Below are 16,491 nucleotides of genomic sequence, written 5' to 3'. Positions count from 1 at the left end.
TGTGCAAAGACCTAAAGTTAGAAAACCAAAAGCGAAGAACACATTCAGCATTCCTCAAGCTGAAGGAACTGAATAATGAATAAAAAATTCAAGCTTCCACCTGCAATATTGAAGGATTCTATGGGCAAAATATTGAATGATACAGAAAGTATCAAAAGCAAATGGAAGGAATATACAGAGTTACTGTACCAGAAAGAGATGGTCGATGTTCCAACATTTGAAGAGGTAGCACATCATCAAAAGTTAAAGATACTGAAAGTAGAAGTCCAAGGTACATTGAAGGGATTGGCAAAGAACGAGACTCCGGGAATTGATGGAATACAAACTGAAATCTTTCAACAAACTTACACGGCACTGGAGGCACTTACTCATCCAAGCCAAGAAATTTCGAAGACAACTACCTGGCCAACTGACTGGGAGAGATCCATATTTGCCCCTTCAAAAGAGAGGTACCCAGGTAGGAACCTGCAGTCCTAGGGAAAATGACTCCATCTCTCAGCCTTATCTCACCTTCCAGCAAAGAGTTGAAATTCACAAGCTTTGCCAAGGTGAGAACTTAATCCTGGGCTTCAGCACTGGAGGTGGAATTGACCAGGACCCCTCCCAGAATCCCTTCTCAGAAGCTAAGATGGACAAGGGCATTTATGTCACCCAGGTGTCTGAGGGAGGGCCTGCTGAAATTGCTGGGCTGCAGATCGGAGACAAGATCAGGCAGGTGAATGGTGGGATACAACCATGATCACCCAGGCCAGGAAGCGGCTCAGGTGGTGAGTCTGCTGGTGATGTGGCAATTGCTGCAGAAGGCCAAGCAGCAGTCCATGCTGTGGTAGCCCCCGCAGCAGCCCGCAACACTCCTCCCACATCTCTGCCCCTCAGAAGGGCAGAGCTGTCCCAAAGACCTTTCTTGGAGGCTGATCCAACCTCTCTTTCTTTCTTTCACTCCTCCTGGCTCTGAGACCAGCTCCCTCCCTTGGACACTGAGGACTGGAAACAAAGGCCTGGAGCTGAGCTGTAGCCAGGCCTTGCTGCCTGGCCTCTGCAGGGCCCAGGGACGTGGGGAGACACCCTTCCCGAGAGCTGCCAAAATGCCAGGAAAGAACAGGTAGGGCCAGGCCTCTCCCGACCCTCTGCCCTGGTTATAGGCTCTGTCCTGCCCTTGGATCTGAGCTCCAGTGCCCTTCCTGTGCTTTTCCCCACGTTGCCCAGTGTGGAAATTGCTACCCTCTACCAGAGGCACTGCGGAGGGCCACCCCCTCCAGCCCCTCTCCCCTGAGGACGCTGGCCTCCCCAGGGTTCACCTACTTTACAGGATCTAGATGAAGTTCAAGGCTAACATTTCAGGGTGGCTCTCAGGATTGCCAATTTCCTCTCTGCCTGAGAATGTAACGTTTGTATTTTTTTAAATCACAACTTTGATACAAAGTGTTTTTAGTTCACTATTTGGAGATGCTGACTCTACTTTTGAATTCAGCTAAGTCACATCTGGGGCAATGACCCCCCCAGCAAGTTCATAAGCCTTACTGTAGTGATTGTGGAAACGGACCGTGTGACGCAGCCCATGCCTGCTAATAAACAACTCCGGGACTCAAAAAACAAAAAAAGAGAGGTACTCAGTGAAATCCGGAAATCATCAGACAACATCGTTGCTAGCCTAAGTAAGCAAAATGTTGCTAAGGATAATTCAAAAACAGCTGCAACCATACATTGGCAGGGAACTTCCAGAGGTTCAAGCCAGATTCAAAAGAGGTACAAGGGACATCACTGCTGACATCAGATGGATCTTGGCAGAAAGCAGAATACCAAAAAGATATTTATCTATGCTTTATTGACTACACAAAAACTTTCGACTGTGTGGGTCATGACAAGTTATGGACAACATTGCAAAGTATGAGTATTCCAGAACACTTAATTGTGCTCATGAGGAACCTGTACATAGACCAAGAGAAAGTTTGAACAGAACAAGGAAATAATGAATGGTTTAAAATTAGGAAAAGTGTGTGCCAGGGTTGTATTCTTTTACCATACTTATTCAATCTGTATGCTGAGCAGATAATCCAAGAAGCTGGATTATATGAAAGAAAACATGGCATCAGGATTGGAGGAAGACTCATTTTAACAACCTGAGGTATGCAGATGATACAACCTTGCTTGTTGAGAGCAAAGAGGATTTACAATACTTACTGATGAAGATCAAAGATCACAGACTTCGGTATGGGTTGCATCTCAATGTAAAGAAAACAAAAGTCCTCACCACTGGACCAATAAATAATATCACATAAGTGGATAAAATATTGAAGTTGTCAAAAGCCTCATTTTGCTTGGATCAACCATCAACGCGCATTGAAACAGCTGTCAAGAAATCAGATGACGTATTGCATTAGGCAAATTTGCTGCACAAGTCCTCTTTAAAGTGTTGAAGAGCTAAGATGTCAGTTTGAGGACTAACATTCGCCTGACCTAAGCCGTGGTATTTTCAATAACCTCATATGCATGCAAAAGCTGGACAGTGAATAAGGAAGACAGTAGCCAAACTTATACATTTAAGCTATTGTGTTGGAGAAGAGTATCAAAACACAAAGGACTTCCAAAAGAACAAACCAAGGTGTGTTGGAAGAAGTACAGCCAGAATGCTCCCTGGAAGCCAGGATGGCCAGCAGACTTCATCTCTCCTACTTTGGACATATTGTAAGGAGGGACCAGTTCCTGGAGAAGGATATCATGTTTGGTAAAATGGAGGGTCAGAGAAAAAGAGGAAGACCCCCAATGAGGTGAATTGACCAGGTGGCAGTAGCAATGGGCTCAAATGTAGCAGTGATTGTGAGGTTGGCCCAGGACCTGGCAGTGTTTTGTTGTTTGGCATATGGTCGCTATGAGGCGGTACCAATTCAATGGCACCTAACAACAACATCCTGCACCTTCAGTATATGACACTTGGAGTTAGAGACCACTTCAGGAACAGATGTGATGCATTGAACACTAATGACTGAGGACCAGAGGCGTGGGATGACATCAAGAACATCGTCCATGGAGAAAGCAAAAGGTCACTGGAAAGGGATGAAAGACAGATCAAAGTGGATGTCAGAGCAGAATCTGAAACTTGCTTTTGATCATAGAGTAGCTAGAGTGAATGGAAGAAATTATGAAGTAAAAGGAACATAAATTTCAAGCACAGCGTGAGGAGGCAAAATATTATAATGAACTATGCAAAGACCTGGATTTAGAAAATCCAAAGGGAGGAGCATGCTCAGCATTTCTCAAGCTTAAAGAACTGAAGAAAAATTCAACTTTGGGTTGCAATATTGAAGGATTCTGTGGGCAAAATGTTGCATGATGCTGAAAGCATCAAAAGAAGATGGAGACAGAATCTCCAGTGAGTAGTATCCAATCTGTCTGGGCGGGGCTGATGGAAGGAGATGGGGATAGCACTCATGTGGTACAATAGTGAATAATTACTATCAGGACTGACTGTGGTTGTTGGAAATGTAAAGGTAGATGTTTTGTAGCAAAAGGAGGGAGTGGTTAACTTTACAGTCTAGGAATGGTGGTCTCTGGGACCATCACGGGAGAAGAGCAGAGTGTGGGACCCTACCCATAGAAACAGAGATGCCAGAGATGGAGGCAGAGACGATGACATGGAGAGATGGAGCAGCTGGGGACTCTAGACCCAGAAAGGGAGAGAGGCTGTGTGCTGACACTGAGGGGCAGGCTTGCAGGGTATCCCCTTTGGTTGTTTGATGATGTGTGGAGGGGATTGTAACCATGGCGATGAAACGATATATGATAGGATGAATGTAAAGCCACTGTTCTCCCATGTAACTATCACATAATTCACAATAAAACATTAAAAAAAAAAAAAAGATGGAAGGAACAGTCACTGTACCAAAAAACACAAGAAACCACAATTGGTCAACATTCCGCCCTTTCAGAAGGTAGCATAAGATCAGAAAGCAGCGTCACTGAAGGAAGAAGTCCAAGCTAAACTGAATTAGCAAAATAACAAGGGTCCAGAAATTGACGGAATGCTCAGTGAAATAGTTTAAGAAACGGATGCATCACTGGCAGCATTCAGTAATCTATGCCAAGAAATTTCGAAGACCTGACCACCTAACTAGAAAAGATCCATATTTGTGCCCATTCCAAACAATGGTGGTATAACAGAATACAGAGATGATTGAACAATACCGTCAGTATCACACGTAAGTAAAATTTTGCTGAAGATAATTCCAAAACAGTTGCAACTGTATAGCAACAGGGAGCAGCCAGAAATTCAAGCTAGGTTCAGAAGAGAACATGGAACCAGGGATATATAGCATTGATACATATCATTAGATTTTGGCTAAAAGTAGAAAATAGAAAAATGTTTACTTGACTATGCAAAGGCATTAGACTCTATGGATAATAACTATGGAAAACATTGCAAAGATAAAATTGTGCTCATGTGAAACAGATAACTAGACCACGAAGAATTTGTTAGAACAGAACAAAGGGATACTGCCTGATTTTAAATCAGGAAAGTGTGCCAGCGTTGTATCTTTTCACCATACTATTCAATCTGTAAGCTGAGCAATCAATCCAAGAAATTGGACTATATGAAAAAGACAGTATTGGAGGAAAGCTTATTGAAAACCTGTGATATGCAGATGATACAGCCTTGCTTGTTGAAAACAAGAGGACTTAAAGCACTTGCTGATGAAGACCAAAGAATACAGTCTTCAGTATGGATTACAACTGAATGTAAAGAAAATTAAAATTCTCATGACTGGATCAATAAACAACATCCTGATAAACAGAGAAAAGTTTGAAGTTGTCAAAGATTTCCTTTTACTTGAACCCACAATCAATGCTCATGGAAGCAGCAGTCAGGAAATCAAATGACATAATGCAATGAGCAAGTCTGCTGCCGAAGACCTTTTTGAAGAGCTAAGAGCAAAGATATCAGATCTTGGTGCACCTGACCCAGCCATGGTATTTTCAGTTACCTCATATGCATGTAAAAGCTGGACAATGAATAAGGAAGACTAGAGAAAAATTGATGCATGTGAATTGTGGTGTTGATGAAGAATTCTGAAAGTGCTATGGATTTCTAGAAGAACAAAGAACTCTGTTTTAGAAGGAGCTCTGGTAGCATAGTAGTTATGAGTCGGGCTGATAACCTCAAGGTCAGCAGTTCAAAACTACCAGCAGCTCTGTGGGAGAAAGATGAGGTTTTCTGCTCCCAAAAAGATTCACAGCCTCAGAAACCCTACGCAGGGTCGTGATGGGTTGGAACCGACTCCACGGCACATCACCACCACCATGGCCGAAATGCTCCTTAGAAGTGAGGATGATGAGACTTTGTTTCACATACTTTGACTTGTTATTGGGGACTAGTTCCTAGAAAAGGATATCATGTTTGGTAAAATAGGGATCATCAAAAAAAGAAAAACTCCAAACGAGATGAATTGACACTGGCTTCAACAATGAGCTCAAACATTACAATGACTGAGATGGTGGAGGACCGGCGAATGTTCCGCTCTACTGTGCGTGGGGTTGCTAGCAGTTGGAACTGACTTGATGGCACCTAACAACAGTGTTAGTGTTAGGGGTAAGGGTTGGGCTAAGGTTAGAAGTAAGGCCTGGTCTCATTTTAGTGGACAGTTAGGTATATTTTTACTTTACTATTATTTTTTAACTGCTGTGAATTGAGTGAAGGTTTACAGAGTTGGTGTTGTTTTTAGGTGCCATTGAGTTGGGTCCAACTCCTAGCAACCTCATTCACAACAGAACCAACCACTGCCCAGTCCTGCGCCAGCCTCAAAACTGTTAACTTGAGCCCACTGCTGCTGCCACCTAGACAATGCAGCTCGTTGGAGGTCTTCCACTTTCTCACTGACCCTCCACTTGACCTAGCACGATGTCCTTCTCCAGGGACTGACCCCTACTGATAGCCTTAGGTACGACAGACGAAATCTCGCCATCCTGACTTCTAAAGAGCATTCTAGTCAAATTCTTCCAACACAGACTTGTTTGTCCTTCTAGCATGTCCATGGTACTTTTAATGCTCTTCTTCAACACCACAACTCTCAAATGCAGCGATTCTTTTACAGTCTTCAGTATTCATTGTCCAACGTTCACATGCATATACACCTATTGAAAATACTCTGTCTTGATCAGGCCCACCTTAGTCCTCAAACTGACATATTTGTTCTTGAACAACTTAAAGAGGTCTTGTGCAGATGTACCTAACGCAGTATCGTATTTGATTTCTTGATAGCTGTTTCCATGAGTATTGATACTGAATCCAAGAAAACTTAAATCTTTGACAACTGAATTTTTTCAGTTGAATTTTTTTTCTCCATTTATAATGATATGATTTACTGGTCCAGTGGTAAGAATTTTTTTTTGTTTTGTTTACATTGAGATGCAACCCATACTGAAGGCTGTGTTCTTTGATCATCATCATTAACTATTTTAAATTCTCTTCACTTTTAACAAGCAAGGTTGTATCATCTGCATATCACATGTTGTTAATGAATCTTCCTCCAATCCTGATGCCACGTTCTTCTTCAAATAATCCAGTTTCCCAGATTTTCTCAGCATGCAAATTAAGTAAGTATGGAAAAAATATCCAACCCTGGTGTAAACCTTACCTGATTTTAAACCATTCATTGTGCCCCCCGTCCTGTTTGAACAACTGATTATTGGTTTATATACAGGTTCCTCAAGAGCACAGTTGTTCACGTGCAATAATAAGAATACTTATTCTCTGCAATGTTGTCCATAGCTTGTCATCCTGTAATGATCCACACAGTCGAAAGCCTTTGCCTAAATAATAAAGCACAGGTAAACATCTTTCTGGGATTCTCTGCTTCCTGTCAAGCCCCATCTGCTGGCAGCAATATCCCTCATTCCACGTCCTCATCTGAATCCAGTTTGAACCTCTGACAATTCTTTATCATTGTCCTACTGCAGTGGTTTTTCAATTACCTTTAGCAAAATTTTACTTGCATGTGATATTAATGATATTGTCCGATGATTTCAGCATTCTGTTGGGTCATCTCTTTTGGAATGGGCACAAACATGGATCTCTTCCAGTTGGTTGACCAGCTAGCTGTCATCCACATTTCTTGGCATAGATGAGGCAGTGCCTCCAGTGCTGAATATTTGTTGAAAGATTTCAATTTGTATCCCATCAATTCCCGGAGCTTTGTTCTTTACCAATGCCTTCAGTGCACCATGGACTTCTTCCTTCAATACCATTGGCTCTTGATCATATGCTACCTCTTGAAATGGTTGAACATCAACCATTTCCTTTTGGTACAGTGACTCTGCGTATTCCTTCCGTCTTCTTTTGATGCTTTCTGCATCATTCAACATTTTGCCCAGAGAATCTTTCAATACTGAAATAGTTGATTTTTTTTTTTTTTCCAGTTCTTTCAGCTTGAGAAATGCTGAGCATGTTCTTCCCTTTTGGTTTTCTAACTCCATGTTTTTGCACATTTCCATATACTACAACTTTGTCTTCTTTAACTGCCCTTTGAAATTTTCTGTTCAGGTCTTTTATTATCTCATTGCTTCCATTTGCCTTAGCATCTTTACACTGGAGAGCAAGTTACTGATATCCATTTTGGTCTTTTCCTTCTTTCTTGTCTTCTTAATGACCTTTTGCTCTCTTCCTGTATGAAGTTTTGATGTCATTCCATAACTTTTCTGGTCTTAGGTCATTAGTGTCTAATGCATCAAATCTGTTTCTTGAGATGATCGCTAAGTTTTACTGGTGTCCATAAATCTTCCTCTAGTTGCTGTTGTGTTTGGTGAAAATATACACAACAAAACATACACCACTTTATCACTTTCTAAATATACAATTTCTACACTGGTTACATTCTTTAAATTATCCCACCTTTCTTAACAACCTTTTCCAAACTGTATCACCATCAGTGACACAAAATCACTGCCTCCTCTAAACTTTTCATGGATCCTTTCGAATTGCTGTTGTCAACTTGACCATACGTAGACGATTCTTTCAAAGTTTGGGTACTGTTATTTTGGAGGAGGACAGAAACTGAGCAGCCATGGAAGGAGGGGGTGAGGGAAGGGCTTAGTCTCTCCATAAGTTGCCCAGGGAAGATAGCTCTGACAATGTAGATGTTACCGGCCTTGTACACAGCTGTAGGAAGAGCATCTCAAGCAAAGCAGACAGGAAGTGCAAAGGCTCTGAGTCTGGAAAGACCTTGGTCTACTTAGGGAAAATCCAGAAACCTCTTGTGTCCTGAGCAACCAGCCCAGCGCCTGGCAGATGGCAGGGGCCCCACAAGGTATATCGTGGGAGTGAACAAATGCCGCATTTGCCCTCCTTTCCTCCAGAGTCCATGTGTTTTTAGAAGGTGGGTCGCTGCACTGGCAGTTGGTGACCAAGTGGACAGGAAGAACTGAGTGGAGTCCCTTCCTGAGACAGATCTCCAGATGTTAGCAGAAAGCTGGGACCATGTGGGCCTCATTTCTCAGCTGTGCTCATGAAAGCCATCACCAGTAGGTGAAAGTGACCTTGACTACAGAGAAGCAGCGGGGAGAGAAAGGGAGAGAGCAGTAAGGTATGTAAGGTCTACAGGCCAGAGCTTGAAAGAGCTCCTGGACCCAGCAATGTCTGATGCTTGGTGCCCCTCGGAACCTACTGATTTGTGCAAATCACTTTGAACTGGGTTTGTTTGTCACTTGTAACTGAAGAAGTCTTGACAAATGTCCCCAAACAATCCCTCCTAGATGCCAAGAGGTCTGCCCAAAGCTGCCTCTATGGTCCTCACTCTGGTTGTTCTGCCCGGTGCCCACACTCGCATTCCGCCCAAGGTCCTTGGAGACTGCAGCAGCCCAGAAGGCAAAGGTTTTCTTTCCGAACTCGGAGGCCACATCTTCATCTAAGACACTCACGAGCTATATGTGCTGTTGCATGAGTGCCAGGCCTGGGCGGGTTGCTCAGGTGCCAATGATAAGACCTTCAAGCGCCCCAGAGGCCACTGAACAATAACCGCGGTTCAGACGAGCGGGGGAAACAATCTAACTTGGCCTGAGTGGGCACCGAGCATTCCCTGGTGCGTGGAGACCAGCCATGCCCAAACCAAACCATGCAGGCCTAGTGTGCAGGATAAAGAGAGGATGCCGGGGAGCCTCTGGACCTTCTAAGCTACAACAGGCTAAGATTTGTATAAGACCTGTGCGGCCCCGGGGTGACCAGTGGAACGCAATAACCGCCTGTCACACACGCCTGTGGGCACTTCCGGTTTGAGTCCCACAATCCCCCGGGCCTCGGGGAAGCCAGTCCGCACCCCGCCCCATGGGCGGAGTCTGAAGCCTCGGATTGGCCACCGTACGTTCGCTTCCTTGGTAGGCGGGGCCGTAGTCCACGAGGGGGCGCCGAGAGCCGACCGGTGGGCTCGCTTACTGCTAGTGGCATGGAGGCGGCGGTGGCCGGTACAACCGTCCCAGGAGGAGCGGACGACGATGACATCGTGCCCACAGGTCGAATCCTAGAGGTAGAGGCGGAGGCAGCGGAGCTGCTACCCTTCTTGGCGTCTGGGGCTCGGGCTGACCTGCAGGCGACAGCGGCGCAGCACATGCTGGCTCTGACCGGCTCCAGGCCGGGCCGCGCACTGCTAGCGGGGCAGGCGGCGCTGCTGCGGGCACTGGCCGAATTGGCAGCGGCTCCAGCCCCGGCTCCTGCCTGCGACGCTGCCCGCGCGCTAGTGAACCTGGCGGCTGACCCACACCTGCACGAGCCACTGTTGGCGGCCGACCCCGGACTGCCTGCCCGCCTGTTGGGCCGAGCTTTGGATCCACAGTGGCCCTGGGCGGACGAAGCGGCCGCTGCACTAGCCAACCTCAGCCGTGAACCAGCGCCATGTGCAGCTGTGATGGACGTGCTGGAGGCCGTGGAACCGGGGGAGCCCGTCCTGGAACGCCTAGTACACGCCCTGTGCACTCCCGGCTACAACGCCAGTGCGCCCCTGCATTACCTGGGGCCACTGCTCTCTAACCTCAGCCAGCGGCCGGCAGCGCGCACCTTCCTGCTGGACCCTGACAGGTGAAGTCCGAAGTGACTGACGGGCGGGGGGTTGGAAGTGAATCGCTGGGGACTGAGCAGCCCCTCTCTCCAGGTGTGTGGTTCAGCGGCTGCTACCCCTTACTCAATACCCAGACTCCTCCGTGCGCAGGGGCGGAGTGGTGGGGGCGCTTCGGAACTGCTGCTTCGAGCACCGTGAGTGGTGCTAGGGGCGTTGCTGGGGGGTGGGGGTGAGGTGGAGACTGGACACGGCAGTTGCTTTGGACGCCGCCCATCCCTGCTTTTCTCCTAGGACACCATGAGTGGTTGCTAGGTGTGGAGGTGGACATTCTCCCATTCCTGCTTCTGCCCCTGGCGGGGCCTGAGGACTTCTCCGAGGAGGAGATGGCGAGTGAGTGGTTTGGGTGGAGCCCCCTGTGGGTCTAGCGGAGGGGCCGTAGACGGGCCCTGGGTCCTACCAGGAAAGGGATCTACAGATCACTGGGAGGTGTACTTAGTCAGAACCCAGCCCATAGACCCAGTGGCTCTCACCCCTGCCTCTAGGACTACCTGTTGACCTGCAGTACCTGCCTCCAGACAAGCAGCGAGAGCCCAGTGCCGACATCCGCAAGATGCTCATCGAGACCATCATGCTGGTGAGCAGGGCCCTGCTACAATGATGTGCCCCCCCACCACATACACACACACATTCACCCTAACCTCTCAGTCATCCTGCCCCTTCCTAGCTGACAGCCACAGCGCCAGGTCGGCAGCAGGTGCGGGACCAGGGAGCCTATCTAGTCCTACGAGAGCTGCACAGCTGGGAGCCAGAGCCCACCGTCCGGGTGACCTGTGAAAAGCTCATCCAGGTGAGTGCTGCACTTTGAGGGGGTGGTGCCTGGAAGCAGCCAGGTGCTCACCGGTCTCTCTTGCTGGCAGGTGCTTATTGGGGATGAACCAGAGTGCGGCATGGAGAATCTGCTGGAGGTGCAGGTGCCAGAGGATGTGGAGCAGCAGCTGGAGCAGTGGGACCGCCAGGAGCAGGAACAGTGTGAGCAGGAAGGGTCGGTGCCTCACTGAGACCCCCCTCTGCTTCCCTACAGACCTCTCTAGATCTCTGGCCTAGACAGGTGGAACTATATTTAGGCTCCAGGTCCGAGCTGAGACTCCAGCCTTCCAGCTCTAGGGTGTGTGTCCAGTTAACATGGAGAGTACTTAAAATACCTTCCAGTCCTGTGCCCTGTGGCCACCAGCAAGAGGTATGGGGTCAGGCTAGGGTCTCTCCAGGTTAAGAATATTCTAGGGGCCTGGGTGCAGCTGGCCCCTCATTCTGTTATCAGTGCCACTCAGTTGTTTTGACAGCCAACCCCTGGTGGCCTTCTGGTGACTTTCCCACAGTTCCAGTCCCTCCTGAGGCTACTAGAGCTTGCCTGCCCATACCTGCACGGGCTCCCCACCAGCTGTCCTTGATGTGCCTGTTGGTGCAGCTTTTCTTTACGACCTCTACCTCCCTGTTAGAACTGTGACCAGAACCCTGTCCTCAGCCCCACGTTTTCACATGTCCAAGACTGATGGACTGGCTCCCTCCTCCTCCCCAGTCAGCTCGCCCAAACCTCAGCTTCTCAAGAGATTCCAGCCTGTCCGTGTTCCCAGAGTCCCTTGCTCATACTGACTGAGCCTCTGATGTCCCTGTTGCCTTGCCCCCTGTCCGAGCCCCTCCTCACTACTCTTTCCCCGTGGACTCCACTTGCCTCCCCCAGTTCTCCAGCTGCGATGCCAAGGCCTCACTGCTGCTTTCCTGAGTCAGACTTGGGTGCCACCCACATATACCCCCTAAATACTGCCGTCTCCTCACCAGTGGGACATCTGGGTACCCCATAACCTGATACCAGAATGGACCTTGTCTTTGCTGCCCAGGACTCTCCTGTCCCAATACCCCTACTGCAGGTCCGCAGTCTCAAAGCTGCCAGGGACAACTGGACTTAGGCAGTTCCCTCCCTGCCCCCTTTAAAGCTCTGACACACTGTGCTCTCTGATCTGTTTCCTCCCATGGGAAGTTCTATGGAGGTAGTAGATGGTTCCAATGATGCCCAAGGCTTTCAGCATTGAAATGTCTACACCCCAGATCCCACAGAATAAAAGCTTTATCTCCTGCTTTTCCTACCTCAAACCTCAACTGGTCGTGTAGTGCCTTGTCCCTTTGGGGGTGGCAGACACAGAGCACAGTGATAAAGGCTGCCTAGAGGTGCCCACCCACTGTGAGCCACAAAGTTCCAACTCTGCGGAGGCTGTTCCTCTTCTCAGGTGGGCCTCTGAAAGCTTGGGTACCCCAAAGACAGATGTTGGTCTGGTGGCTGGCCGCTGGGGACGCTGGAGCTGTAGGAGTGGCCCTGAGGGCCCCAAGTCCATGCCAAGCTCACGGGCTGCTGGGAACTTGGAGTCCATCGTCTTCTCTGCAAGGGGTGGCAGTAGGTCAGGTAGGACACAGAATCCAGCACACCCACCCGGTCCCCGTGGCCAAACCAGTACCTGGCGTGACGCCGCCCAAAACATTGTGGAAGAGAGTGTGTGTGGCTGGCAACATCCAAGGGTGTGTGGCCACCTGCTGCAAGTCGAGGCGGGCGTGTGGGCACAGCTGGAGCAGGCTGTGGATCAGGTCCTGGCACTCTGTGGATGAGGATCACGACTGCCCTGCCACTGCGCCCATCACCCACAGCTTCCAGAACTGCCCCGCTGGGAACACTGAGGCGCAGAGGGGTGGACAGCTGCCCCAGGCTAATGGCAGAGCTAGGGTTTGAGCCCCACGGGGCTGACAGCAGTGTGGCCCATCTCTCCCAGCTACCTTCCCTTCTCCCAGATGCTATGGCAGGAGTAGCCCACCCTCCAGACCTGAGCTTGGTCTTGGGGTACAGCACAGGAAGTGGTTTCACCTGGGGACAGGCCAGGTCGGAAGGTAGGACCACGGCGCATCCGGTGCAGCATGCGGTGGGGCTGGCGCTCCTTGAAGGGCAGCTTCCCGGTCACCATGGCGTAGAGAATGACACCTCTGGGGATACGGGCTCCTCAGGGCGCGCCCCTTCCCCCTTCCCAGGGCCTGGCTGACAGGGTGCCCCAGGGCAGCACTCACAAACTCCACAGGTCAGCCTGTTGTCCACTGTACTTCCTACTCATGAGGATCTCGGGCGCCGTGTAGGCCACTGAACCACAGAAGGTGCTCAGCAGGGCATTCTTGCATCCTGAGTGGTTGGCGAAGCCAAAATCTGGAGTTGGGGAGGGGCAGGGTGTAGGGAAAGTGGTTCAGAGACCATTTGGATCCAGAAGGATGTGGGGGGAGGGAGCGAGTGCATGGAGTGTGTGTGTGACAGCAGGAAGGTGCCTAGGGCATGGGGGGCTGGTCAAGGGGAGAGGGTGGACTGGCCAATGCAGCTGGGCTAGAGTTTAGGATGAGATGTAGGCTTCTTGGAATAGTTGATGTCCCATTCACAGCTGAATGTGGGGGCCAGGCCAAGTTGAGGTTCGGGGCCCAATCGGGCACAGAATTTGAAGGGTGGGTGTCAGGCGAGTCTGAGGGCACATGCTCACCAGTCAGCTTGAGGAGGCCTCGGTCATCCAGCAAGATGTTCTCACACTTTAGGTCCCTGCATGGGGAAGGAGGACTGGGCTTGGTAGCCTGGCCGTGTGGGCGGGCAGTGAGGTGGACAGACTGAGTGCCAATCATACCGGTGCACGATGCCTGCACTGTGGCAGTGTGCCACGGCACTGACCAGCTGCCAGAACAGCCTGCGGGCCTCCACCTCCTCCAGGCCCGGGCGGCCGCGCAGCTCCGACACTGTGTTAATGTATTCCAGCAGGTCCCCACGGGCTGCCAACTCCAGCACCAGGTAGGAGCGCTGGCTGTTCTGATAGGTCTCATACAGCTGCACCTGTTGGATCCCCATCTGCCTCCTTCATATCAGGACAGGGTCAAACCTCCACCCCAAATGGTTGTCCCAGGTGGGGAAGGCAGGCCAGGCCTGAGGTAGGAGCGGTGCAGACTGGTGCCAGGCATCTGCCTACCACGTTCAGGTGCTTGTAGGTGGCGTTGAGGGATGAGATCTCACGGGGCAGGAACTTTTGGGAGAACTCCACAGGGGCCTCGGCCATGGACACAATCTTGATAGCTACCTGCAGGAGCAGTTGGATGCTGGGTACTGGCCTACTGACCACAGCTCCTTGAGACAGATGAGCAGCAGCTGCAGACAGCCCGGTCTCCCTGCAGGGCTAGGCTTGGTGTAGGGTTAGCTGGAAGAGCAGGGTCCGCAGAGGGCAGCTCTATCTGTCCCTCCCCTGAGACACTGTGTTCTAAGGGTGGAGGATCTAAAGGTGTGGGACCTGCCAGAGCCATGGGGGGGAACAGAAGGAAAGGAGGTAAGACTGGGGGAGAAGAGGAAGGTGAAAGAGCACTGAACATGTTTGACTGGGTTTGGGAAGGCGGTCTGGGTCAGCAGCCACTGGGCCTGCGTGGGTGCTGTCCCTGCTCGGTGGGGCCCGCAGGGCCTGGAGGATCTCACCATGGCATGGCGCTTGCCCTGTAAGTCAGAGGACAGCTTGGGGTTGTGCCGCATCCGCTCCTGCGTGGCGTAGGCCAGGTAGACCTTGGAGAAGGCACCAGAGCCAATCTTCTTGGAGGACAGCAAGTAACCCTTGTCCCGGCACTCGCGTACCTGCTCCATGAAGGTTTGCTGTCCTGGCCTGCACCTGCTGCTGCCCTTCATGGGGGACAGGGGCCCGGCCCAAATCACCACAGAACCATGGGGGCAGCTGGCAGGGGCTGCTGAGGCCTCACTTGTGCTAGAGGGGCAACAGGTGGTGGGGGCAGGATGGGACCTGTGCCCTTGATTTGACAGCAGATGATTCTCTGGAGATTTCTGTGCAGTGGGAGGGGCTGACCAGGAATGAGGGTTCAGGGCAGGAGTCTGCACACACAGTGTACTGGAGTGAGAGAGAGTGTCTCTGGGAAGCTGGAGCAGGTTCTAGAACAGAGGGTTCTAGAGCTGCACCCTCATTGTGCCCTCAGAGAGATGCCCCCTGCCCTAGGACCTGCACGCTGACAACATTGTGCTGGAACCCCTGCCTTCTGTGAGATGAGCACCCACTTCAAGGGCTAGGACTCTGGTTCAGCCTCAAAGGCTGCCGCAAAAGGCTGTTCAAGACTAAAGGGAAAGTGGTAGACGAGGCGGATGCACTGAGCAAAGGTTCGGCAACCAGGACCCAGGATGGTGATCCTGGTATCCTGAACTCAGATATGTGGACTGATTGCTGACTGTAAGAGGAAGCTGAACAGGAGAGGAGATGAGGAGACAGACAGACGCACTGAGAGAAGGCTTGCAGGGATGTAACCATCCTTAGCTTTTGCGGCAGCTGGTGACAGGGTAGCCTGGAGGCACAGGACTTGTGCTGGAGGTTGGTGACTAGGGAGGTATGGTTCTCCTGGGAGTCAGGGGTGTGACCCTATGAGATAAAGCACTGGGCTGCCCAAGGTTGGTTTGAACCATAAAGTCAGTGGTTCAAACTCAGCAGCTGCTCCTTGGAAACCCTATACAGGGTCACTATGAGCCATAACAGACTTGACGGCACTTAACAACAACAACAACAACTATAGCTACATAACTTCTCAATGAAGAAGAAATCATGTAGATTTCGAGAAAAAATAAATAAAATGAAACCTAACTGGGGACTCCCGGCAAGATGGCAAACTAGGCGAACAGACTATACTGACCCTCTATGCAAAGATATAAGACACCAAGTAAACAGACAGATGGGCCTAGCCGTTGGATCATGGCTTGGAGGTGGGCTCGACCAACTTAGAGACCCACAAGCGCAGCCCAAAGCGGCTCATTACAACCCTGTCGCCCCTGCTGCGCTTCCACCTCTTGACTGACGCAACATTCGAGGATGGAAATCCCACCTTTGAGCCGGACTTAAGGGCCGTAGCGTAAGGAGATTCGTGTTTAACAGTGACCACACAACCGCCACTCGATTGTCTGTCGTGCTGTGGTGGTTTGAATTGCTGTGATTCTGAGGGCTATGCCACCAGTATTTTAAATAACCAGCAGGGTCACCCATGGTCGACAGGTTTCAGATGAGCTTCCAAACAAAGACAGACTAGGAAGATAGAGTGGCAAACTACTTCCGAATCGCTAGTCACGGAAAACTCTATGAATAGCAGAGAAACACTGTCAGATACAGGACCGGAAGATGGGAAGGCACTCAGAATGCGACTGGGGGAAAAAAAAATGCCTCCTGCAAGTAGAGAAAAGCTCACAGAACCTTCATTTGCTGATGGGCCACAAATCAAAATGAAGAGAAACAGCTATAAATATCCATTGAAAATTGAACATGGAATGTACGAAGTATAAATCTGGGAAAATTGGAAGTTGTCAAAAATCAAATGGAACGAATCAACATCGATATCTTAGGCATTAGTGAGCTGAAAC

At 49.8% G+C, this 16,491-nt stretch overlaps 2 protein-coding genes across 2 annotated transcripts; one reads left to right on the top strand and one right to left on the bottom strand.

The window, feature by feature from the left end:
- The first annotated feature begins 5,477 nt into the window (after positions 1–5,477).
- LOC102829735 (protein FAM203B-like) lies at positions 5,478–11,095 on the top strand. Its single transcript, XM_006830880.1, has 7 exons — positions 5,478–5,519; positions 9,264–10,057; positions 10,131–10,231; positions 10,329–10,427; positions 10,580–10,671; positions 10,762–10,884; positions 10,955–11,095. Exons 1-7 carry the CDS (start codon positions 5,478–5,480, stop codon positions 11,093–11,095), a joined length of 1,392 nt encoding a protein of 463 aa, XP_006830943.1.
- An 858-nt stretch (positions 11,096–11,953) lies between these two features.
- On the bottom strand, positions 11,954–14,769 carry LOC102829345 (testis-specific serine/threonine-protein kinase 5-like). Its single transcript, XM_006830879.1, has 9 exons — positions 14,566–14,769; positions 14,072–14,179; positions 13,736–13,938; positions 13,598–13,653; positions 13,143–13,275; positions 12,946–13,061; positions 12,545–12,682; positions 12,273–12,468; positions 11,954–11,978 (listed from the first exon to the last, which is right to left on the bottom strand). The coding sequence occupies exons 1-9, from the start codon at positions 14,767–14,769 to the stop codon at positions 11,954–11,956; spliced, it is 1,179 nt and encodes a 392-aa protein (XP_006830942.1).
- Positions 14,770–16,491: the final 1,722 nt, after the last annotated feature.

This window comes from Chrysochloris asiatica, unplaced genomic scaffold (assembly GCF_000296735.1).
Source record: "Chrysochloris asiatica unplaced genomic scaffold, ChrAsi1.0 scaffold00001, whole genome shotgun sequence".
Classification (NCBI taxonomy): domain Eukaryota; kingdom Metazoa; phylum Chordata; class Mammalia; order Afrosoricida; family Chrysochloridae; genus Chrysochloris; species Chrysochloris asiatica.
The sequence above is the reverse complement of the archived record's forward strand: the minus strand, read 5'-3'. Positions and strand labels throughout refer to the sequence as shown.